A 26428-nucleotide genomic window follows, 5' to 3' on the forward strand; every position below is an offset into this window, starting at 1 on the left:
CAAGAGAATTAAATTTAGGATGGACTAATAATAAAATAAATCATAGAATGGGCTGCCAATTAAAAATACAAGCATGACTAAAAGTATAATTTAGTCGATAGGCTTTCCTAATAAAGCCGATTAAATAATGGATAGCCGCTACTTAAATTCATGACGTTAAAATTAAATTTCTGGAATTTAGCTAGTGATCGCAAAATTTAGTAAATTCCCCAAATAAATTTAATCGCTTGATTTAATTAATACTTTAGGACTTTTTCTATGGAGTTAGGAAGAGAGAAATAAAGATCATGCGCTTAGGAATGCATACACGCTAAGTAATTAGTTTCTTAAGGTTGATTTAAGTATACTTTATTTTTCTAAAGGGGCGTTGTCGCACGTCAACTGAGACCAAGTCGAGGAACTTTCAATTAAGGAATTAAGCCAACGAGGTCGGCTTTCTTTTGAAATGTGATTTTGTATGAAAATGTGAATATATTTTAAATATTTTATCATGCCATGTTTTGTTTTACGATTACCTATCTGCTTGGCTATGCCAAACATGTTAAATCAAATTCGGGTCCTAGTAGGGCCGCAAACCCTACTCGGACTAGTGTACACATATTGGGACTGCGTGCTAGCTTTCGAGTTGCCCGTTCCAGTGACCGTCGTGGAATGTGGCCACATTCCTGGTTCACATAAGTTCAGATATGATATTATGTGTTTATGTGATTGCGCAATCAATTTTATGAAATTAAAGGAATTTAGTGACTCAGGCCTTTTAAATAAAAACCACGTGATCACTCAACTATGACTGACAAATTAAATAGAACTATTTTGGCATGGTGCTCACTAAGTATATCAAGTACTCAGCCCTGCATGTTTCTTTCTAACATGCAGGTTGAATGTGAATGACATGACGAAGGTGTTGGGAAGAGATTGTAACAAGTAGTTAGGTAGCCCAAAGTAGTATGTATGTCCTCATACATACTACTTTGTCTTGGAACCTTCCGCTGCATTTGAATTTTGTTCTAGGAACTTATGAACTTGGCCTTGTACTCTGATCATGATTTGACTTTGTACCAATTTGCCTTCGAGACTATTCCCTCAACTTAATTATTTCATTTATGATGAGTTCGTGACTGATGAAATTATTCTAGTTACAAAATAGCTACGCTCACTAGTACCAGGGAGTTGTGGTCGTGACATAGTAGTAGTAATAGTAGTAGTAGTAGTATAGAGTTAGTTGTTGTGGTCATATTTGAGCCTGTATTGGATTTGATTAGGTTAGATCGGTCCGTACTATGTTAACAAGTATTCATGCTTACCCATCCCCACTAAATGAGCTTTTTAATGCATAAATAAACTGACAACTGTTTGGTTTCCAAGATAATAATAACAAGATATAACCTAGGATTGAGTTGTAATATTATTTTAGTCGTAGGGGTTAGCTATGACTAATTATCTCATGATCCATCTAGGATTGAATTGTGGGATTGAATCTCATGAAACATACACATTACAAATTCAATCTCAGATACAATCTTGCAAACCGAACATAGCATAACCACAACCAAGATCTATAAATAGCCCTATAAAATGGAAATTATACCGTAACCAAAACCAAGATCATTTGAGTTTTCCTAAAATGAGAGATCTACTCATAAAAATGAGTTGGTTAACCCAAGCTAGGCGATCATAGAGTTTTGTTATGATCCGAAGTCTGCCAGGTCGAAGGGATCTGCCCATGTAGCCAGTGTGGAAAAACTGCCAGACCGAGAGGATTCAGCTACCGAGGAGATGGAGGAGAATCCACTGCCCCAGGAAGACGTTCCACCGAAGAAAGAGTTGAAGACACTTCTGCCAGGCCTGAAGTATGCTTACTTGGATAAGCATGAAACATTCCCCGTTATCATAAAAAACAGCTTGACCAAGGAGCAGGAAGGTGAATTATTGGAAGTGCTCTGAAGGAACAAAAAAGCCATAGGGTGGACTCTGTCAGACCTGGTAGGTATCAGCCCCGATTTCTACATGCATCATATCCGCTTGGAAGAAGGTGCAAAGGCCCACAGTGATCCACAAAGAAAGTTGATTCCGAACATGAGAGAGGAGGTCCTAAAGGAAGTGTTGAAACTAGTATCCCTGTGAATTATCTATTCAATTCCAGACAGTGAGTGGGTAAGTCCGGTGCACATGGTGCCGAAGAAATCTGGGATACAAGTGGTGAAAAATGAGAAGAACGAACTAGTACTCACGAGATTAGTCACTGGATAGAATGTGAATTGATTACAGAAAGTTGAATACAGCCACGCGTAAGGATCATTTTCCCCTACCCTCACCGACCAGATGCTGGAAAGGTTAGCTAGGAAGTAATATTTCTATTTTCTCGATGGTTACAGTGGTTATTTCCAAATTTACGTGAATCCAGAAGACCAGGACAAGACCACCTTCACGTGTTCGTTCGGCATGTATGCTTATAGGCGATTGCCCTTTGGAATTTGCAACGCACCTGGAACCTTTCAGAGATGTATGATGTGCATTTTCTCTAACCTACTGGAGGAGTGTTTAGAAATTTTCATGGACGACTTCACTGTCTATGGGAACTCGTTTGAGTCATGCCTAGGTCATTTGGGCATTGTGTTAAGAAGGTGTCAGGAAAAGAACCTCATCCTTAACTTCGAGAAATGCCACTCGTGGTTCCTGAGGGCATTGTCCTAGGTCATGTAGTGTCCGAGAGAGGAATTCAAGTAGACAAAGCGAAAATGGATGTGATCTCAAAGTTACCTTACCCTACAAATCAGAGGGCAGTAAGAGGGTTCTTGCCACGCTGGTTTTTACCGGAGGTTTATCCGATATTTCGCGAAGATTGCACAACAGTTCACTCGTCTCTTGCAGAATGATGTAGATTTCTTCTTCGACGAAGCATGTCAAGGGGCTTTCCAACTTTTGAAAGAAAAGCTTGTATCGGCCCAGATTATCAGGGCTCCAGAGTGATTTCGCGGTTGGGGTAGTGTTAGGATTGGTATAGTGAAAAGCATATTTCGAGCATGTTGCACGGAGAGAATTGCTTGTATACAATAAACTCTACAATCCACTTTTAACCCAAGGCGAGAAGAATTAATTTTATCGCATTGGTGTTTGCTTATGCATTTATAAGACGTTTCTCAAACATTTAAATGTATAAGAAGCAAATAAGTCTAATTCTTCTGCATAGTAGACTGGTCGTGAACGACGTTCACAGAAGGCGATGCAGTCAGTCCTTTGTAGAAGAGAAATAGAATTTCATAACCTAGATAGGCTTTGGCTACCTATCGTGAAAGGTTGCAGTGTCAGTTCGCACGTTTCCATACTTTTGGAAATAAACGACACTGGTGTGGTATAGCACTGAAGGATCTAATAGTTGAGATAAGTCTTTCTTGCTATTTACTGAAAGACGAGGTCTCGGTGATTGTTATTTCTTAATCATTGTTGACATAACATTGAGCATACGATATTGATTATGCACTACTTTGATTTATCAAATGGTGCGGATTTTTGCAATCCAAGAATCCTGGTATCTTGGGTAGTGGTGATCAATGTCTAGAGGTGCTAGTATTGTTATTGCAATGAATCGTGTGCTGGGTGAGTCCAGTTTGATAATATCCTCAAGAGGTGTTCGAAAAAGGTTTTATTATTCAGAAACCCGGCCGGTTGGAATTTATTCCTGAATAATAAATAAAGATTTTGAACTAGACAACTCTTGGAAAAAAATATTAATTAATTAAAGTCAAATAGCAGGCTTAAATTAATTAATGGATATTTATATTTTAAACATGAGAAATAATAAATTAAAGAGGTTAAGCCCGGATTACTCATAATTTGGGATTGGACGGGCAGTCAATATTATTATACTATAGTGGATGATAATAATATTCTATTGGACTTGTATTAAATTGGGGCTCAATTTAATTAGTAAAAGTCCAACAGGTTTGGCCCAAGTCCAACCTCCATGGATCCCTAATCTGGCCCATCATAACTCTTTATAAAAGGAGATTAGAAAGGAGATTAAATAAGATTTTTATCATTAATTTTCGTGCTCCCATGTGGGAGTGGATGAAAAATCAGTTTTTGAGAAAACTGATATTCTGTCTTCTTTCTAATCAAGCCCTTTTCGATTCTGATAAGCTTTGCCCACCCAAAGGTCATTATCTGAGTTCGGGATACAGATTAGAAGATTCTTGGTTGAGTACGAAGAACATCACGTGGAGAAGGCGCAAGCAATCGTCGATTCTTTGGAGAATCAGATCGGTAATTCTAAACCGTAGGAATTCATGTTTTAGGTTTTAATTCCTTTTACATGAATTATGTGCGTTCTTGAATGCAATTCTGTGTTCACCATGTAGTTAATTAATCTCATAATCGGTCAAATAGATCCGTAGATCTGATTTATTTGTGAATGCATGACTTCCGCTGTGCAAGGGGCTCCGAACCCCAGCAATTGGTATCAGAGCCAATTTTTTGCTCTGATTATGTGGATTAATTTCATATTATATGAATTGCTTGAACACATGTGTTTCTTTGTTCGGTTCGTATTTTATTGGTTATATAATTGTTCGAATACGAATAACAAAGAACAGTATAAGCGACGAAGGGCTGACGAATTTTTTTATCAATTTGATCGATGGAATCCAATTCCAATCTATAATGATTACATGGTGTTAATTGAATTGTTCATGTTTTTTGACGTGATTTACATATTGTAATCATTACTTTTGAAATTGTGATTACGTGAATATGTTTGTTTTCAATTAACTATGTTTGTCAAATCGGTGCATTAACTGTACGTGAATTGGAAATTGGAGTTTTCCACGTCGTTGCTGTTACATGAATTGCGGGATATACCCAACGAATTCGATTCGAAATCGTGGTTGTCTACTCGGGATATGCGGGGATAACCGCAAGAGATCAGGCAGGTGTAGGACAAAATCAGCGTTGAAATAGACCGCCCAGGTGGTCCGATCAGCGGCTCATAGACAGCAATGGGTGGAGACGAGCAGCAGCGGCTGCGGGCTCAGTGGGAGTGCAGCGATGCTGAATTAGGGTAATTTTCCCTATCCGCGATGCTCGCACGGGTGGAACCCGCACGACATCGCATCGGCTCGTCTCGTGACTTCGCGTTCCAAACTTTGATTAGGGTTTCCAAATCCTTGGATTCATTTTTGAAAATAATTCAAGATATAATTTAGAATAAGTTTTGAATATATCAATTTAATTGGATGGTCTAAAATTAAATTTTTTAATTAAATTATGGATTAGTTAGATATTTATCCTTATTTTATGGATTTGGATATATTTAATTATATCTAGATAAAACCTAGATAAATTTGGATAATATTAATTTATTTTCTTTTGTCTTATGGATTTATATAAATTAATTTTATGAAAATGAATCCTAGATATACTAGATAAATAATTAATTAAATTTGGATTTTATCCTTATTTTATGGATTTAGATATATTTAATTATATCAAGAGAAATCCTAAATAAATTTGGATGAATAATTAAATTTATTTCTGTCATATGGATTTAGATAGATTTTATTCTATCTTGTTGAATTCTTGATTGACTAAGATAAATATTAATTAACTTTATCCATATCTTGTAGATATTGATAGATCTATATCTATCTAGAATATATCTTAGTAGATTTGGATAATTAAAATCCATGTTTATCTTTATCTTGTGGATATTTATAGAATTAATTATATTTAGAAAATATCCTAGTAGATTTAGATAATTAAATGTATCTCTATCTTATAGATATTGATAGATTTATATCTATCTAGAATATATCTTAGAAGATTTAGATAATTGTTAATCCAGTATTGTAATTATCTTTTGGATTTAAGATAGATTTAGTTCTATCTAGTTAAATCCTAGTCGAATTAATTAATATTAATTCTAGTTTATCCTAATTTATGGATATAAATAGATTTATTTCTATTTAGAAAATATCCTAGATAAATTTGGATAAAGATAATACAAGATAATCCTAATCTAATTGGATTTTGATAAAGTTAATTTTATCTAGAATAAATCCTAATAGATATGATATATTCTAGTTTCTTATTCTAAATAATTTAAGATTTTCTTAAATCTTAGAGTGATTGGATTTTATCTTATGGATTTGGATAGATTTGTTTCTATCCTGAAATATCCTAATACGATTTTGATAATGATAATCCAAGATCAGTATTATCTTGAATTTAAGGATTTGATTTTATTCTTATAAAATCTAGAATAATCCCAAAAAGGATTTAGATAGATTCAACCCTATCTAGATAAATCCTAAATTAATTTGGATAACCATTATCCAAATAAATCGTATCAAATCCGAAATTCGTATTTTGGATAAGATAAGGAATTAATTAATTAATTAAATCTCCCTAGATTTATTAAAAAATTTCAATAATTATCCAGTATGATTAATTATCATATTATTAAATGGATTTATCTGTTTATTTGGTGATTATCTGTTTTAAGTGGATTGTCTGTCTCATCTACTTATGTGATAATTATGCAAAAACCATGTTTAAAATGACTAAGCGATAATTACAACAGTGCGTTGTATATGGTCTCCATAAATTGGTCTATATATATGAAGCAGTTTCTAATATTATCGCGACCCACCTTAGTAGAAGCAAAAATCCTACGAAATAGCAAGTTCATAAGATTAGACTTCTTTATAGTAGGTTGCTTAAACTAGAAGCTTGTTTCTAATATTATCGCGACCCACCCTAGTGGGAGCCATAATCCTACGAATGGGATGAAATTACTATCCCAAGTCAATTCATCATAAAAGAACCGCAAATTCCTAGGAACATTGAAAAAACAGAACCATCCCAAATTATTGAGGAACCTGATGGTACTGTAATTATCAAATTTGACAAGATAAATTCTTTCTCAAATCTCAGAATTAATAGGAGTTTTAATTATGAAAGTAGTAGAGCCTCCTGCTCTGACATACCAAGTACCTCACAAAGGAATTGGACTTTCAAAACCCCTATACCACAATCAAACCCTGTTGTAGAAGAAAATGTAGGTGACCCATACTCACCAACTAGAAGTACTATGGTTATTACTCTCGATAAAGAATTTAAACCTGATTGGGATTATTTAAATGAAGAATTAAACAATCCTGTTTACAAAGAAAAAGAAAAATGGTTTAATAAATTAGATTCAGAAATTAAAACCAAAATCAAAGATGAATGGATGAAAGAAATGGGAAGAATAAAATCAAATTTTCTTTTCTATGACTTTATTTCAATATTTCTCTCTTCAGAAGGATGGTTTGATTGTTTCAAGAAACCAACCATTGAAGTTAATACTAGCCTTATCAAAAATGGTATTCTTCAAAAAATAATGAAAATTTTTCAACAGTTCACCCTCCTCTTCAATCTTTAATAATTCAAACCTATAAAGGAGAAATTATTGCTGATCCTTTTAAACATACTAATAAAACCGATGAAAAAACCCCTATGGAAAAAGGAGACTTACGTGGTCTTATTCAGCAAAATAATTATTCAAATCAAATCCTTTTTACTATTGCAAATCAGTTAGATACTATTTTTGCAAAAGATACTCCACCTATAAAACAAAGTATTTTGTATGATACTTCTAAACCCTTTTTCAAAAGTAATGAGACTATAGAAAGTAAAAACTTTACCTTTAATACAAAAACTGATAAACTACTTTCAAAAATTGTTAAAAATTTAGGTGAATCAAGTAATTCAAAAACTAATGTTATTCATGAAAATCATACTTCCAGCACTGAACAATCGAGTGATTCTTCCTCTGAAAAAGAAGATAATTTCGTTGAAAAAGTTGAAGAAGTCTTTAAGGAATCAGAGTCTTCCCCTTTAAAGATAAACAAAATTTTCAAAGGGAAAAGATTTAATAGTAATAAACCTTATTATAATAGACCTTCACCAGCAGATATGTTGTTTGAAGAAAGAGGACAATTTCATAAATCCAGTTATGATGGAACCTCAATTACAGAATGGAATATTGATGGAAAACCGGAGTATGAAATTCTTAATACTCTTCAAGAAATGGGAATGGCAAAAATGGCATATAGATATGCTGGAATTTCTGAAAAAAAGCTTGTGTCCTTCTTGTTAATGGCTTTACGGGCCAACTTAAAAATTGGTGGGATAATGCTTTGAGTCTAGAAAGCAAAGAAGAAATACTTAATCATATCATTAATATTGAGGATCAGGATGGAGAAATACAAGAAGCGAGCGATGCTTGTGATTTTCTTGTTGTCACCATTTCAATGTATTTTGTGGGAAACCCTAGAGAAGAATACAATAGTACTTCTATTGTTCTAACAAATCTTAGATGTCCTTCCTTATCTGATTACAGATGATATAAGGATGTTTTCATAACTCATGTTCTTAAAAGAAATTATTGTAATCAAGCTTTCTGGAAAGAAAGATTCATTGCAGGATTACCCAAACTTTTTGGTGAAAGAATAATTCAAAAACTCAAAGATGATATTAATTCTGAAAATATCCCCTTTGAAAATATAACTTTCGGGCAGTTATTTGCTTTTGTCAAAAAAGAAGGGCTAGCCCTCTGTATGGAAATAAAAATACAAAATAAATATAGAAAAGACAAACAAAAAGCGAAAAATGAATTAGGATGTTTTTCTGAAATGTTTGGAATTGAAAAAATTGAAACCCCTTCTTCAAAAATCAAAAGGAAGTCCAGAAAATTCAAAAAAGATTCACAGAGGCAGAATAATCATAAGCCTTACCGAAATAGAGATAATTTTAGAAAAACAAAACCAATATGAAAATTTAAACCAAATAATGATAGGAATGAAACAAAATGTGGTTATTGCAAGAAAACAGGTCATACTGAAGATCAATGTTGGAAGAAAAAGAAAAGAAACATTAGATCTATTTCTAAGCAAATTAATAACCTCTTAAGAGAAAAAAATAATTCATCTAATTCAGAAAGTGAGTCAGAGATTGAAGAAATTCAAAATACCTCGGAAAGTAGTAATTATCATAGTAGTGTTGAAAATGAAAAAGATATTTGTAAAACTTGTATCCATGTCATTTCTAAAGAAAAGAAAGAGGCTATTCTTGATCTAGTCCAACAAATTCCGGAAAGTGAAGTTAGAGATGAATATCTTAATAAGTTAAAAGATTTAATCCTTGATGAACCTTCTACTTCTAAAAAGGTTAATATCAAAGAACAATTCAGTCTTAATAAACTTTGGGATAAATATCCCTATCAAAGTATATCAAAACAAATAACTACTAGAGATCTACAGAGTGAAATTAATAATCTTAAGAAATAAATTAATAAAGAATTTTTTGAATTAAAAGAAAAGAATTTTGAATTAGAAACAAGGCTTTCTATCATGGAACATAATACAGAAGTTAATAATTGGGAAAATCCTGACCAAAATTCTGAACCAGGAAATAATTCGGTAGGGGTTATCCAAGAAATTAATTATCAAAAATGGCATATTAACATAACACTTGTTGTTAACAACTTCAAAACCAATATGATGGCTCTAGTTGACTTAGGAGCTGACCATAATATTATTAGAGAAGGTGTTGTGCCTACCAAATATTGTGATAAAACCAAAGAAAAGCTTTTTACAGCCAATAATAACCCTTTAAGAATCAGATTCAAACTCTCCAAGGCACATTGTTTGTAATAACGGATATTGTTTCAGAAATATCTTCACAATTGTTGAAGATATTACTTATAACATGATTTTAGGAACACCTTTCCTAACTCAAATTTATCCCTTCTCTGTTAGTGATAATGGCATTATCACTAAGATTCAAGAAAAAGAAATTTTATTCAAATTTATTTCCCCTATTAAGAAGCAAGAAATTCTTAATCTTCAAAGAAATTCGATTTTTAGAGAAATTAATAATATTACCCAAAAACAAAAACAAATGGGATTCCTGAAAGAATAATTACCTTTCCAAAGAATTGAAGATCAACTCAAAACTCCTAAATATATTTCTAAAATTAAAGAGGTAGAAAATAATTTTGTCAAAAAAGTCTGCAATGATGTTCCTAATGCCTTTTGGGGAAGAAAACATCATGTTATTGAATTACCCTATGAAGAGGATTTTTGTGAAAATAAAATCCCTACGAAATCAAGACCCATTCAAATGAACCAAGAACTTCTAGAAGTCTGTAAAAAAGAAATTAAAGACTTATTAGAAAAAAAACTAATAAGACCTTCAAATTCTCCATGGAGCTGCTCAGCTTTTTATGTTATGTGTAACATCCCAAATTTTTGTGACCTTTATTTAATATTCGAAGTTTGGAAATTTCATTTATGAAATTTAATTTGTTGCTACGTGATTGAGTTTGAGTATGTGGAATAAATCATCATGGGTAAATTGGAATGAAGTGCTAGTTGTATTTTAATGTGGGGAATCAATTTAAATAAAATCAGGCATCTTGTTCTAGCAAAAAAAAAGTGGCAATTGTCGGCCCCTCCAATTATTGGGAATTTTATTCTTTCTTGGATTCAATTACTTGTTTTGGGATATTCATCCAAATTAAATCCAATTAAATCTTGCCACATTTTATTCCCTCACCCCAATTGAATTATTTCCTTGTGGCTAATTAAGCCAATTTTCGGCCCCCTATTTGTAGAGGAGAATATATTTGCTTCCTATTTTGTGAAATTCCTTTTATTCTATATCAAATTAATACCTAAGCCAAATTAATTGGGGATGTGAATATTTTCCTTCTATTGTGTCTCCATCCCACACGTTTTGGCTTAATTTCTTTGTGGAAAACTTATTTAATTATTGCCTATTTTATGAGAGTCTTTTCCTATAAAGAAATTACCAAATTTAAATCCTATTCTATTTAATTGAGGATTTAAATAATTTCCTTGTGCACACCATCAAGATTTTCGCCCCTCCCTCATTTTTTCCTACTTGGAGATTTAATTTATTTTGTTCCCTTATTTATGGAATATTCATTGTTTTATTTCCTAAATTATGAATCTATTTCTCTCCAAGTAAATACCAAATAAATTCCTTATTAAATTTCTAGCCATAATTTTCGAAATACTTGCCTTCCTTTTAATTGTGGGATTTTATTTATTGGTCTGTATTTTATTCCTCCACAATTAATTAATTAATTAATTTATGGGATTATACCTAGGACTATATAATCACCTAAACTAAACCCTAGCCCCCATCTCCCTCATAAATTTCGTGCATCTCCTCTCCCTCTCCATATTCTCTCCAAAAAGAAGTTAATTGGTTTTCTTTAAGTTTATTTTCTCCGCTGCTTCTTTTAAAAATAGTTTTCATAAGTCATTTCTAATCAATAGTTAAATTATAATCTTAAACTTCTTTAATTAAGTTTTCATTTAAAATGTTATCCATGCATGCCGGTCACGATCACCGCGTTCGTGGTACCCCTAATATGGGCAGTCGTGACATTATGAAACAAGCTGAACTTGAAAGAGGAACTCCTAGACTTGTCATTAATTATAAACCTCTCAATAAGGTTTTACAATGGATTAGGCATCCTATTCCAAATAAGAGAGATCTTATTAATAGACTTTATGGTGCTAAAATATTTTCTAAGTTTGACCTCAAAACTGCCTTTACTGTCCCCTTTGGACATTACGAATGGAATGTAATGCCCTTTGGACTCAAAAATGCTCCTTCAGAATTTCAAAAGATCATGAATGATATTCTAAATCCTTATAGTCAATTTAGCATTGTCTACATAGATGATGTTTTGATCTTTTCCCAAGATCTTGACCAGCATGAGAAGCATTTGGAAATTTTCTTGAAAACCATTGAGAAAAATGGATTAGTTATCTCTACTCCAAAAATGAAACTCTTCCAAACTAATATTAGGTTCTTAGGTCATGAGATTGACAAGGGAACTTTTAGACCCATCAGTAGGTCTATATCATTCTCAGACAAATTTCCTGATGAAATTAAAGAAAAAAATCAATTACAAAGATTTTTAGGATGCTTGAATTACATCTCAGATTTCTTTCCTAACCTTAGAGAAACCTGTAAGCCTCTCTATCAAAGACTTAGGAAAAATCCTTCAAACTGGACAGAAGATCATACTAATATTGTCAAAACAATAAAACAACAGGTTAAAACCCTACCTTGCCTAGGTATTCCAAATCCAAAAGCTTTCATGATTATTGAAACTGATGCCTCTAACATAGGCTATGGAGGTATATTAAAACAAAAATTGGATTCAAAGGAACAATTAATAAGATACCATTCTGGTATTTGGAATAATGCACAAATGAATTATTCCGTTATTAAAAAGGAAATCTTATCCATTGTCTTATGCATTCAAAAGTTCCAAGATGACCTTTATAATAAAAAATTTTAAATTAGGATTGATTGCAAATCTACAAAAGAAGTTCTTACCAAAGATGTGCAAAACATCGTTTCAAAACAGATATTTGCCAGATGGCAAGCTATCTTATCCGTCTTTGATTTTGAAATTGAGTTTATTAAAGGTGAAAACAATTCTCTACCAGATTTTCTAACTAGAGAATTTTTACAAGGTCGTAATGACGGACTCTAGGACCTCCAAGAAACAAAGTGTCAAAGACTATGAAGTCTTCCCTTCAAATGTGAAATCAAAAGCCCTGGTTTCATCCTCAGCTCCTATCACTCCTCAAAAATCCCAAAAACACAATCAAAGACACCTTTCCAATCAAATTTCCCTTAATAGATTCTCTCCACTTCAAAATATCCCAGAAATTCCTTATAACACTGTTCTCACTTCAAATATTCCAAAACCCACTAATATTCAAATCCCAAACACCCCTGATGAATGTAAGTATTTTCCCAAGGACTTGCATAAAGATTGCGGGACAACCCCCTTTTCGGATTTTCCAGCAAAACCCTCTCAAATCGATTTCATAAGAAACCGTTTTCCTGATCCTTCCCAACTCTGGGAATCTGATGATAAATCAAAAGTATTATGAGTTTATTCTTATTGACTCCGACTCAGTGGAAATAACTCATAATTACAATAGATCTAAGGAGATTGAATTTTCAAAATGTATCATCAAAATAGTCCATACTACATCCACTTTTGGAGGACTCAATGAATTCAAAACTTTTAACCACCCAGCTCAGGGGTACAATTATATCGATTATAAGAATGCTTGGTTCAAAGCTTTCTTATTCAGATATTATAACCACTCATGGTTTATTTCCTTCCACCACAGTTGTGAAAAACAATTCCCAGTCTGATTTCCAGATTGGTGGAGAAAATTGGGATCAACAATTCAAATCCTTCCTTCGGAAGTTCAAAAAGGTTTCCATGCCTTTGCAGAATACTCTACCATCAAAAACATTCAAAAATTCATTATGTTCCATGCGGAATTAAAAGTCCCTTGGATCCTTGCTTGGGATTTCAATTTTGAAAAACTGTATTCAGATCCTACCCCTTACTCTTTGACTAGGGTCTACAAAGTCAAATGGTGGGCTAATTTCCAAAATCATATCGGAGCTGAACCTGCAGTCAAACAATTCTTTACCACTGGTGAAAAAGTGGTTTTTCAAAGAGAAAAGAAAGAAAAGAACAAGGCAGAAAATTTACAGAAAGCTAGCAATTCAGGACCAAGATCTGATAGCTTTTTCGACAATCTTCCAGAACATTTCAAAAAAGATTTCTTTGAGTTCATGGCTCAAAAATCTGTTTCTTCAAAATCAAGGTCTGAGGAATCTGTTTCTTCTGATCCTATTGGGGGTCAAGACCCCTTCGACTTTTGATGTCAGGATTCTTTAGGAAAAAGGTGACGAAAGAATATGTCAAGAACCTTACTGAAGAAATCAAAAGAGTCACAGATGAAGCTGACTATTATCTTAATGAGGCAAAAGAAATTCTTAATATTCCGGGAGAGATAGATTATCATTATCTCAGCTGGGTCATTAATAGACTTCACAGTCGAAATCAAAGCCTCAAAAATTTGAAGAGAACTCTCAATATCATTCTCATAATTACTGCAGCTTGAAGATGAAGCCTCTTTGTATCTTAGATTATGCTAAAGAAGCTAGATGGTTACAAGAAGCAGTCAGAAAGGAAAAAGAAAGCCTCCAGATCATGTATGAACTCAGAGGCCAGAGAAGTCGTCACTCTGATTATTATTATGATGATGAGGAATATAGGCACTGCCAATATATCAAAAGATGTGAGAGAAAACTCAGAATTCTCAGCATCGTTCTTGCAGCATGATGTAGCTTTTCAAAAGAATTTTTCAAAGGTCAAGAATGACGGCCACTTTTCTGCTTCCAATAATGTAATAGTGAATAGTTAATACTGACTTTTTGTAATAGTATTTGTACTATGTAAATTACGTCACTGCTTACGTTAATGTAAATTACTGTACACCTTTTGCCAGGGTTGTTGGCTACAAATAAAGGGTTTCAGATTGAGATGAAGACACCGAGTTCTGATCTCAGACTCATTGCTCTTCTCCCTCATTCCCTCTGTAACCTTTCAAAGTTTTAATCCAAAGTGAGTTTTAAAATTAATTTCTTTCTTCAATTACTTTAATACTGCTCTCTTTCATTATGTTTATCCAAACTGTTTCTGTGCATATTCTTCATATGTTCTTTCTTCATATGTCCTTTAATAACGGAATAATCCATCATAATAATTCACTCATAAATACTATGATTCTAACCAATACGTTATTACACAACACGGCTTTGGCCAATACGTGTTCTAACAACAAGGTTTCAATCATATCAAAATACAACCTGGGTCAAGATGGTATCAGAGCCATTTTGTTGGCGGTAATGGATGTTATAAGATTGATGAATTTGACTGTCTTAATATTCAAAACTGAGATGATGAGATTATCCTTAGGATTAAACTTAATCAAAGGAACGTTGGAATTCAGGTTTGGTAAGCTTGTACGACAGTTCAACTTCTTAAACAATGAATGATAAAGTATTTATGGTACTTAAACATAAGGCCAAGAAAATAATTAGTAATTGTTCAAACTGATTTTGTCAAACTCAAGTGACTATCGAGATTTTAACAGCTTACTTGTTAAATAGCTTGAAAGTCAGGTAAGTCTGGTTGATGCACAAAAAGTTAGAATCTTTTCGTCGTTCAAGGGATTCAGAATATTTATAGAGGTGCGACATAGAGAGACTAGCAAGTCTTAGTGGTTTATACCATAGAAGACGAGCAATGTGTTAAGATCAGTAGTGGGAGTTAAATCCTAGTTGACTACTCCAAGCATTCTTCTAAAGAATGGGATAGCCATATAAGAAGATATCGAAGTCTCTTGAAGACAAGTTCGATAAGTGAACAGTTTTACTCAATAACACCTTATCATTAATGGGATATACGTTAGAAACAACGAGTTATACCTTAAAGAAACTACCATAACATCAGTACCTTCTACAACACACGAGTTGTGGACTGGAGGCAAGTCTAGTCCAGCACATCTCAAGGTGTGGAGTTATTCCAACACATGTTTTGGAAAAGGTATCCAAGTAATTGGAGTTGTGTACTGAGGTATGTTTTAAGGTTGTCCCAAATGATAGAAAAGGTACATGTTCTATAATCTTCACGGCAAGATATGTGTTTGTTTACACGAATACTAGATTATTTGATGAAGATTATGAGGAGAACTACAAGCCTAACAAACATGATAATTCTCAAGATAATGAGAATATCTATTTTCCATCTTAACCAAGAAGTCTTACCATTAGAAACTTATGCACTAAGAAAATCAACGTTTGTACCTAAGATTGTAAGAGTCGTGTCGTAGTGGGAGCGTTCTTTGCAAACATAATAAGTTCATGGGTCTAAAAGAGTTTTAAGACTCAGTCTTAGATCAACTTGAACATAATCCCTGTAACTACAAGGACACAATGACTTATTCAAATAATCATTCTTGATAAGATGATAGATTATGAATAACAATCTTAAATAGACCAGAATGTTTGCAAGACTTGCGATACTACCCATAGACTATTTCAGTCAGTGGGAGCTAGTGGACCTGCAAGTGTAAGCATGGATCTCAAAAGGCTAGAATAATGGCAAAGGGTTATACCCAGAGAGAATTATATTCTCGTCTGCCATTTTTGCCTGAGTCGATCTGTATATTGTCTATTGTCTATTGTCTATTGTAACCTACATAAATTAGGATGTATGTACTATGATTGTCAAGATAGTTTTCTTTAAGTAGATGTCTTGAGGAGATCATCTGCATGGAACATCTTAATGGTTATGTAATATAGGGCAAGAAAGTTGAAAGTGCACTATATTTGGTATTTTTGGTACTCTACGATGATGACATCTATAAAAGTTGATAAACAACTAAGAGGGTTATCTAGCGTAGGAAACTGGTCGTCTACCCAGTTTAAGGATGATGGATTTAAGATAATCTAGTTACATTCTAAGCATCTATGTCATCAGATTGCTAGAAAAAGAATGTTATGTTTCTTAAAGAATCCTACATCTACACAATACTTAGACACTTTAGCATTGAAAATTCCAAGAAAAGGTTTTACTTTTCTAGATGGAATTATCTTGTCTCTAGTAAGTGTTTTACGACACTGAATGAGATCAAGAGGAATGAGACAAGTTCCGTAATTGGAAGTCCTAATTATGCTATGATGTGTATTAAGTTAGATATGAGCTTTGCCTTTAGCATAGAAGCTTGATATCATATTAACCATGGCCAAGGACATTGGATTGGTAAAGAATATACTATAGTACTTGAAAAAGACTAAACGGTATGCTCTAGTTTATCAGACATCCATGTTATGTCCTTTAGGTTACATCGACTCGATTTTATAATTGATCGCTGATCGAGTCATCCTCTGACTATGTGTTCACTTTAGGAGATGAATACATGAGACATGAAGGAGTGTTGATCAAATCATAGACTCCATCATGAAAATTACAAGTGTGGTTTCATCGGAAACTACTAAGGTAGTTGTTCATCTCAGTAACTTCCTAATAGCTTTGACCGTGATTCTGAGTATGTGAATGAGTATTATATTTTGTTATAATTACTCTAGTCATATGTCTAACTCGAGGGAAACACGATCTGATAAAGCTAAGCAATCACATAGAGATGAAGTATGAAATTAATTAAGGATTAAGTACGCAGCAAGACGTTATGGTTTCCAAGATATCATCAGAGAACAACCTGGCAGAAGTTTTCACAAAATGCCTATATGGAAACATGTTTTACACATGAGGTGAAAAGTACGGTAGTTCGATGTATCATGGCCCGAGACCTGCTTAGAGTATAAGTGGGAGAGTTTTGGGAGTGGGTATACTCGAAAGCATGATTTTGAGTATAAGTGGGAGATTGTTAGGATTGGTATACTGAAAAGCATATTTCGAGCATGTTGCACGGATAGAATTGCTTGTATACAATAAACTCTACAATCCACTTTTAACCCAAGGCGAGAAGAATTAATTTTATCGCATTGGTGTTTGCTTATGTATTTATAAGACGTTTCTCAAACATTTAAATGTATAAGAAGCAAATAAGTCTAATTCTTCTGCATAGTAGACTGGTCGTGAACGACGTTCACAGAAAGTGACGCAGTCGGTCCTTTGTAGAAGAGAAATAGAATTTCACAACCTAGATAGGCTTTGGCTACCTATCGTGAAAGGTTACAGTGTCAGTCCGCACGTTTCCATACCTTTGGAAATAAACGACACTGGTGTGGTATAGCACTGAAGGATCTAACAGATGAGATAAGTCTTTCTTGCAATTTACTAAAAGACAAGGTCTCGGTTATTGTTATTTCTTAATCATTGTTGACATAACATTGACCATACGATATTGATTATGCACTACTTTGATTTATCAAATGCTGCGGATTTTTCGCAATCCAAGAATCCTGGTATCTTGGGTAGTGGTGATCAATGTCTAGAGGTGCTAGTATTGTTATTGCAATGAATCGTGTGCTGGGTGAGTCCAGTTTGATAATATCCTCAAGAGGTGTTCGAAAAAGGTTTTATTATTCAGAAACCCGGCCGGTTGGAATTTATTCCAGAATAATAAATAAAGATTTTGAACTAGACAACTCTTGGAAAAAGATATTAATTAATTAAAGTCAAATAGCAGGCTTAAATTAATTAACGGATATTTATATCTTAAACATGAGAAATAATAAATTAAAGAGGTAAAGCCGGGATTACTCGTAATTTGGGATTGGACGGGCAGTCAATATTATTATACTATAGTGGATGATAATAATATTCTATTGGACTTATATTAAATTGGGGCTCAATTTAATTAGTAAAAGTCCAACAGGTTTGGCCCAAGTCCAACCTCCATGGATCCCTAATCTAACCCATCATAACTCTATATAAAAGCAGATTAGAAAGGAGATTAAATAAGATTTTTATCATTAATTTTCGTGCTCCCATGTGGGAGTGGATGAAAAATCAGTTTTTGAGAAAACTGATATTCTGTCTTCTTTCTAATCAAGCCATTTTCGATTCTGACAAGCTTTGCCCACCCAAAGGTCATTATCTGAGTTCGAGATACAGATTAGAAGATTCTTGGTTGAGTACGAAGAACATCACGTGGAGAAGGTGCAAGCAATCGTCGATTCTTTGGAGAATCAGATCGGTAATTCTAAACCATAGGAATTCATGTTTTAGGTTTTAATTCATTTTACATGAATTATGTGCGTTCTTAAATGCAATTCCGTGTTTAACATGTAGTTAATTAATCCCATAATATGTCAAATAGATCCGTAGATCTGATTTATTTGTGAATGCATGACTTCCGCTATGCAAGGGGCTCCGAACCCCAGCAGGTAGTGCTTGGTCAAAGCATTGACAGGAAGAGCTATGTGATCTTTTATGCCTTGAAGACCCTCAACCAGGCCCAGAAGAATTACGACACTACAGAGAAAGAATTGTTGGTTGTTGTGTACTCATTCGAGAAGTTCCGACCATATCTGTTATGGTCGATGGTGATTGTATTCACATAGCTATTAAATATCTGTTAGTCAAAAAGGAGTCTAAGCCGAGACTGATTCCCTGGGTCCTGTTGCTTCAAGAGTTCGATTGGGAGGTCAGAGACAAGAAAGGTACAGAGAAGGTGGTTGATCACCTAAGCAGGATACTTCAAGGAGAAAATGAAGAAGATATACCGGATGCATTCCCAGAGGAACATTAATATTATGTGATGGAATCACCTAGACCTATTAGTTGGGTGGCAGTGTTAGCATTAACCAGCCCAGGAGATTTGGATAAAGGGAAGTGTAAGCTGAATGAAGAACCTTGGTTTGCAGACCTGGCAAACTACTTGGTCACGGGAGAGTTGCCGAGTACTCCATAAATTTCCCGGGCCCAGAGGATGAAACTTAAGAGTGAAGCCAGGTAATATTTTTGGAACGACCCTTACCTCTAGAGGATGGGGTCCGATAAAGTGATTAGAAGATACATCCCCGAGTGGGAACAAAAGGATGTCTTGAATCATTGCCATGCATTGGCATGTGCTGGTCATTTTGGGCCAAGAAAGACAGCGCAGAAGTTTTTAGACAGCGGGTTTTGATGCCAACAGAGCGGGGGGAATTCTGCGAGGGATGAAATGCCGCTGTTTCCAATTATTCTTTGTGAGATTTTCGATGTGTGGGGAATGTACTTCATGGGTCCCTTTCTATCGTCATATGGGAACCCCTACATATTGGTTGTGGTGGACTATGTTTCCGAATGGATAGAGGCCAAGGCAACAAGTTCTTGCGAATCGAAGGAAGTAGCGAGGTTTCTGAAGGCCAATATATTCAACCGGTATGGTGTGCCCTGAGAAATCATCTCAGACCAAGGGACTCATTTCTACAACAGGACGATAGAAGCTTTGATGAGGAAATATGGTGTTCACCATCGTTTATCCACTCCTTACCACCCCCAGGCAAATGGTCAGGCAAAAATCTCGAACAGAGAAATCAGAGCAATTTTGGAGAAGACAATGAATCCATCGAAGAAGGATTGGAGTAAAAGACTTGACGATGCTTTATGGGCATACCGAACTGTGTTCAAAACTCCCATTGGAATGTTGCCTTACAGGCTCGTATTAAGCAAAATGTGCCACCTCCCTGTCGAGGTTGAGCACAAAGCTTATTGGGCAATCAAAGAGATAAACATGAAGCCCCAGGCCTGTGAGGTGGAGAGAACGCTTCAACTGCAAGAGCTGGAGGAATTAAGGCTTGAGTCGTATGATGCCGCTATGTGGTACAAGGAGAAAACAATATTGTGGCACGACAACAACCTTCGGGTCAAGGAACTGCTAGTTGGTCAGAAAGTGCTCCTATTCCAATCAAGGCTTAAACTGATGCCTCGGAAACTAAAATCCAAGTGGATTGGACCCTACACTGGCCTTCGAGTGAATGGAGCCGTGCAAATTCAGGGAGTCGCTCCTAACTCTATTCCTTTTCTTGTTAATGGTCATAGTGTCATGGTATTTAGGGATAGTTCAGAGATGTGCGTGGTGGAAGAAAATTTCGCTACGTATACTCTCTACTATTGCCTAACTGGTCAGGCTGCTGGGTAATCTTCGGGAATCTGCTGGATCTGGTAGATTGTTAAGAAATTTTAACTGTAAAACTGACCCAACATAGCCCTGAGATTAGCTCCGCAAAATTTGTAACAAGGTTTCAATCATATCAAAATACAACCTGGGTCAAAATGGTATCAGAGCCATTTTGTTGGCGGTAATGGATGTTATAAGATTGATGAATTTGACTGTCTTAATATTCAAAACTGAGATGATGAGATTATCCTTAGGATTAAACTTAATCAAAGGAACGTTGGAATTCAGGTTTGGTAAGCTTGTAAGACGGTTGGTAAGCCTTATGTCTAGGTGTTCCACGCATAGTGTTCCCCTGCGACCAGTTTCTTAGATCTTAACCAACTCCTAAACTCAATCCTTATCCCTCTGTTTGAATATGGCCAGTAAGTTTAGAAATCTTTTAGGATCCAAAACCAAAAATAAAATGTACAAGAATATTGTGCTAAGTAATGAGACTTATGCGGAGATTGATTATTCAAATTGGAGTATTCCTAAAGAAAAGATTGAAAATTATTACAATATAGGTCTTATGGATTTTAAGACTGCTTTTTCAATTAGAACCCATGAAGAAACTAGAAGCATTCTTGATGAATCTGAGAGCTTTTCTCTGCTTAGTAGAGAATCAATAAAAAAATATATAAAACAAGGCCATAGGTATGCCCACTTCGGTCTTGCCCAAGTTGCTGTCAAACCCTTAGTTCATATAGGAGTTGATACACCTATCTTCATTGCTCTAAGAGACAAAAGACTCAAAAGGTATCAGCCTTCTATTTTAGCTACGGTTCAAACAAACATTTGTAATGGACCTATATACTTTAATAGTTCTCCAAATTTCTCTGTGGACTTAACTGATCCCATGATTCTAGAATCTCTTGTTCTAGACATTCAAATACAAGGAGATGAATTTCATAACTGCAAAAATTTTGTTATTATGTTTAGAGCCTACCTTAGGCTTATGTCTTCAAACTTAAATCCAAAATTCAGCAAGATTCCTTTTACTAAAGGAGAAACTATTCTCTTACAAGTTGATGCTGAACAATACACAGCTTACACCCCTAAACGTCTCAAATGGGATGAAATTACTATCCCAAGTCAATTCATCATAAAAGAACCGCAAATTCCTAGGAACATTGAAAAAACAGAACCATCCCAAATTATTGAGGAACCTGATGGTACTGTAATTATCAAATTTGACAAGATAAATTCTTTCTCAAATCTCAGAAATAATAGGAGTTTTAATTATGAAAGTAGTAGAGCCTCCTGCTCTGACATACCAAGTACCTCACAAAGGAATTGGACTTTCAAAACCCCTATACCACAATCAAACCCTGTTGTAGAAGAAAATGTAGGTGACCCATACTCACCAACTAGAAGTACTATGGTTATTACTCTCGATAAAGAATTTAAACCTGATTGGGATTATTTAAATGAAGAATTAAACAATCCTGTTTACAAAGAAAAGGAAAAATGGTTTAATAAATTAGATTCAGAAATTAAAAACAAAATCAAAGATGAAGGGATGAAAGAAATGGAAAGAATAAAATCAAATTTTCTTTTCTATGACTTTATTTCAATATTTCTCTCTTCAGAAGGATGGTTTGATTGTTTCAAGAAACCAACCATTGAAGTTAATACTAGCCTTATCAAAAAATGGTATTCTTCAAAAATAATGAAAATTTTTCAGCAGTTCACCCTCCTCTTCAATCTTTAATAATTCAAACCTATAAAGGAGAAATTATTGCTGATCCTTTTAAACATACTAATAAAACTGATGAAAAAACCCCTGTGGAAAAAGGAGACTTACGTGGTCTTATTCAGCAAAATAATTATTCAAACCAAATCCTTTTTACTATTGCAAATCAGTTAGATACTATTTTTGCAAAAGATACTCCACCTATAAAACAAAGTATTTTGTATGATACTTCTAAACCCTTTTTCAAAAGTAATGAGTCTATAGAAAGTAAAAACTTTACCTTTAATACAAAAACTGATAAACTACTTTCAAAAATTGTTAAAAATTTAGGTGAATCAAGTAATTCAAAAACTAATGTTATTCATGAAAATCATACTTCCAGCACTGAACAATCGAGTGATTCTTCCTCTGAAAAAGAAGATAATTTCATTGAAAAAGTTGAAGAAGTCTTTAAGGAATCAGAGTCTTCCCCTTTAAAGATAAACAAAATTTTCAAAGGGAAAAGATTTAATAGTAATAAACCTTATTATAATAGACCTTCACCAGCAGATATGTTGTTTGAAGAAAGAGGACAATTTCATAAATCCAGTTATGATGGAACCTCAATTACAGAATGGAATATTGATGGAAAACCGGAGTATGAAATTCTTAATACTCTTCAAGAAATGGGAATGGCAAAAATGGCATATAGATATGCTGGAATTTCTGAAAAAGAAGCTTGTGTCCTTCTTGTTAATGGCTTTACGGGCCAACTTAAAAATTGGTGGGATAATGCTTTGAGTCTAGAAAGCAAAGAAGAAATACTTAATCATATCATTAATATTGAGGATCAGGATGGAGAAATACAAGAAGCGAGCGATGCTTGTGATTTTCTTGTTGTCACCATTTCAATGTATTTTGTGGGAAACCCTAGAGAAGAATACAATAGTACTTCTATTGTTCTAACAAATCTTAGATGTCCTTCCTTATCTGATTACAGATGGTATAAGGATGTTTTCTTAACTCATGTTCTTAAAAGAAATGATTGTAATCAAGCTTTCTGGAAAGAAAGATTCATTGCAGGATTACCCAAACTTTTTGGTGAAAGAATAATTCAAAAACTCAAAGATGATATTAATTCTGAAAATATCCCCTTTGAAAATATAACTTTCGGGCAGGTTATTTGCTTTTTGTCAAAAAAGAAGGGCTAGCCATCTGTATGGAAATAAAAATACAAAATAAATATAGAAAAGACAAACAAAAAGTGAAAAATGAATTAGGATGTTTTTCTGAAATGTTTGGAATTGAAAAAATTGAAGCCCCTTCTTCAAAAATCAAAAGGAAGTCCAGAAATTCAAAAAGATTCACAAAGGCAGAATAATCATAAGCCTTACCGAAATAGAGATAATTTTAGAAAAACAAAACCCATAAGAAAATTTAAACCAAATAATGATAGGAATGAAATAAAATGTGGTTATTGCAAGAAAACAGCTCATACTGAAGATCAATGTTGGAAGAAAAAGAAACGAAACATTAGATCTATTCTAAGCAAATTAATAACCTCTTAAGAGAAAAAATAATTCATCTAATTCAGAAAGTGAGTCAGAGATTGAAGAAATTCAAAATACCTCGGAAAGTAGTAATTATCATAGTAGTGTTGAAAATGAAAAAGATATTTGTAAAACTTGTATCAATGTCATTTGTAAAGAAAAGAAAGAGGCTATTCTTGATCTAGTCCAACAAATTCCGGAAAGTGAAGTTAGAGATGAATATCTTAATAAGTTTAAAAGATTTAATCCTTGATGAACCTTCTACTTCTAAAAAGGTTAATATCAAAGAACAATTCAGTCTTAATAGTCTTTGGGATAAATATCCCTATCAAAGTATATCAAAACAAATAACTACTAGAGATCTACAGAGTGAAATTAATAATCTTAAGAAACAAATTAATAAAGAATTTTTTGAATTAAAAGAAAAGAATTTTGAATTAGAAACAAGGCTTTCTGTCATGGAACATAATACAGAAGTTAATAATTGGGAAAATCCTGACCAAAATTCTGAACCAGGAAATAATTCGGTAGGGGTTATCCAAGAAATTAATTATCAAAAATGGCATAATAACATAACACTTGTTGTTAACAACTTCAAAAACCAATATGATGGCTCTAGTTGACTCAGAGCTGACCATAATATTATTAGAGAAGGTGTTGTGCCTACCAAATTGTAACACCCATACCTTAAGTTTGAAATTTATTTTATGTAACGAAATAATTGATAAAATTATTTCGAAATGCTATGCTTCTCGATAAATGTGATATGGGAAAAATTATGGTTGTGTGTGTGATGTGAAAAGGAATGTGTTTTTTTTTTATTGTGAACGATGGGAGGCACGTTTAAGGTCTCGTTGAAAGGTCGATTATGAAATTGCTATTCTTTAGCAAGACGAATGAATTAAGTCGAAAGGAATGTATGTTTTATGGATAACGACGCGCGTAATTTGAGGAACGATTGAATGAATTTTATATTTGGAACAACACCAAATATAAGTTATGTACGATTTCTCGTACTTAATTCTTGGTTATGAAGAACGAGATAACAAAATTTAATAAAGGCCCGTGAATTTTATTTAACGAAGGAAAATGCGAAAAAATATAAGAATGTCTGAAATTACTTTGGACTTTCTAAAATAAATTTGAAGTCCAATTAAAATAAGATAATTTGAATTCTAATCACTCTTTAAATCCATCAAGTGGTAGTTTTTAACTTGGGCTTGTAATTTATTTATTGGTTTTAACCCAATTGAAATTTAATTTATGGAAGCCCAAGTTTGGTTTTAAACTAGCTAAGCCCAAAAAGAGCCCCCCCCCCCACGTCGACGGTTTTACATCCCTTCCCCCATGACCGATCGGTTTTACTCCTCGTTGATCCACCTCTCCACTTTCCCCATCAATATCTACACCCCAAAGCCACTCCCCCCACTTACTCTTGTAACCTTTCACTTAGTAAAAAAAAAAAAGAGAAGAGAGAAGGAGAAGCGGCGAGAGAGAGAGTGCCGAGAGGGAGGAGGAAGCTTTGAGCCACTACCTTGTGTATTTCCTACCATTTTCAACCATCTTGGAGGTATAATCCATTCCTTGTTTAAAGCATGTGTTGTTCTAGTTTTTTCATGCATATTACATCCTTGTTTCGTAGCTTTTCTTCCATAACCAAACTAAATAGGAACCAACTTAGAATCTTCCAAACGATCGCCGTACGTAGCCGAAGCTTAGAAAGAACTTAACTTTATAGTAATAGCACGTGTTTCGGGAAGTTTCGGGGGTGGTTTCGGGCGTGTTCGGAGTGACGTGGTGGCTGTCCGGCGGCTGGACCTCTCGGCAATGGCAGGTGGGTGGCTGTCCGGCGGCAGGGTCTGCCTCCGCTCCAGGCGCGACGACCGACGGCGACGGAGCAGCAGTCGGCGACAGCGTCCGGCCTATCTGGTGTATTTACAAGGACATGACAAGAAGGAGAGGAAGGTTGAAGATGTGGCAGTGGTACCTGAGTTTCCCGACGTATTTCCCGATGCGTTGCCAGGCCCTCCGCCTGACCGACAGTTGGAGTTTACTATCGATCTGGAACCAGGAGCTGTACCAGTATCGAAAGCACCATATAGGATGGCACCGAAGGAGTTGGAAGAACTCAAAATCCAGCTACAAGAACTACTGGACTTGGGTTTTATCCGACCGAGTGTATCGCCGTGGGGAGCACCTGTGCTGTTTGTGAAGAAGAAAGACGGGACACTAAGAATGTGCATAGACTATCGGGAATTGAACAAGTTGACTCTCAAGAACAAGTATCCTCTGCCGAGAATAGACGACCTGTTCGATCAACTCAGGGGAGCAGGAGTATTTTCGAAGATGGATTTAAGGTCGGGATATCATCAATTGAGGGTACGAAGGGAGGACATACCCAAGACGGCTTTCCGAACGAGGTATGGGCATTATGAGTTTGTAGTTATGCTGTTTGGACTGACAAATGCACCGGCGGGTATTTATGGACTTAATGAATCAAGTATTCCATCCATACTTGGACAAGTTTGTCCTGGTATTCATAGATGATGTGCTAGTTTACTCGAAGGATGAAAAGGAACATGAGGAGCATCTAAGGATCACGCTGGAAACACTCAGAACAGAGAAGTTATACG

At 34.6% G+C, this 26428-nt stretch overlaps 1 protein-coding gene across 1 annotated transcript; it reads left to right on the forward strand.

Annotated features, from left to right (window-relative positions):
* The first annotated feature begins 19595 nt into the window (after window positions 1-19595).
* Window positions 19596-20555, forward strand: LOC121767069. Its single transcript, XM_042163271.1, has 2 exons — window positions 19596-19795; window positions 19850-20555. The coding sequence occupies exons 1-2, from the start codon at window positions 19596-19598 to the stop codon at window positions 20553-20555; spliced, it is 906 nt and encodes a 301-aa protein (XP_042019205.1).
* Window positions 20556-26428: the final 5873 nt, after the last annotated feature.

Source organism: Salvia splendens, chromosome 15 (genome assembly GCF_004379255.2).
Source record: "Salvia splendens isolate huo1 chromosome 15, SspV2, whole genome shotgun sequence".
Classification (NCBI taxonomy): domain Eukaryota; kingdom Viridiplantae; phylum Streptophyta; class Magnoliopsida; order Lamiales; family Lamiaceae; genus Salvia; species Salvia splendens.

Coding starts and splice junctions, on each gene's coding strand:
- LOC121767069 (XM_042163271.1), top strand. CDS start 19,596: ATGCCGCTGTTTCCAATTATTCTTTGTGAGATTTTCGATGTGTGGGGA. Junction 19,796..19,849: donor AAGGCCAATATATTCAACCG/GTATGGTGTGCC, acceptor TTTCTACAACAG/GACGATAGAAGCTTTGATGA.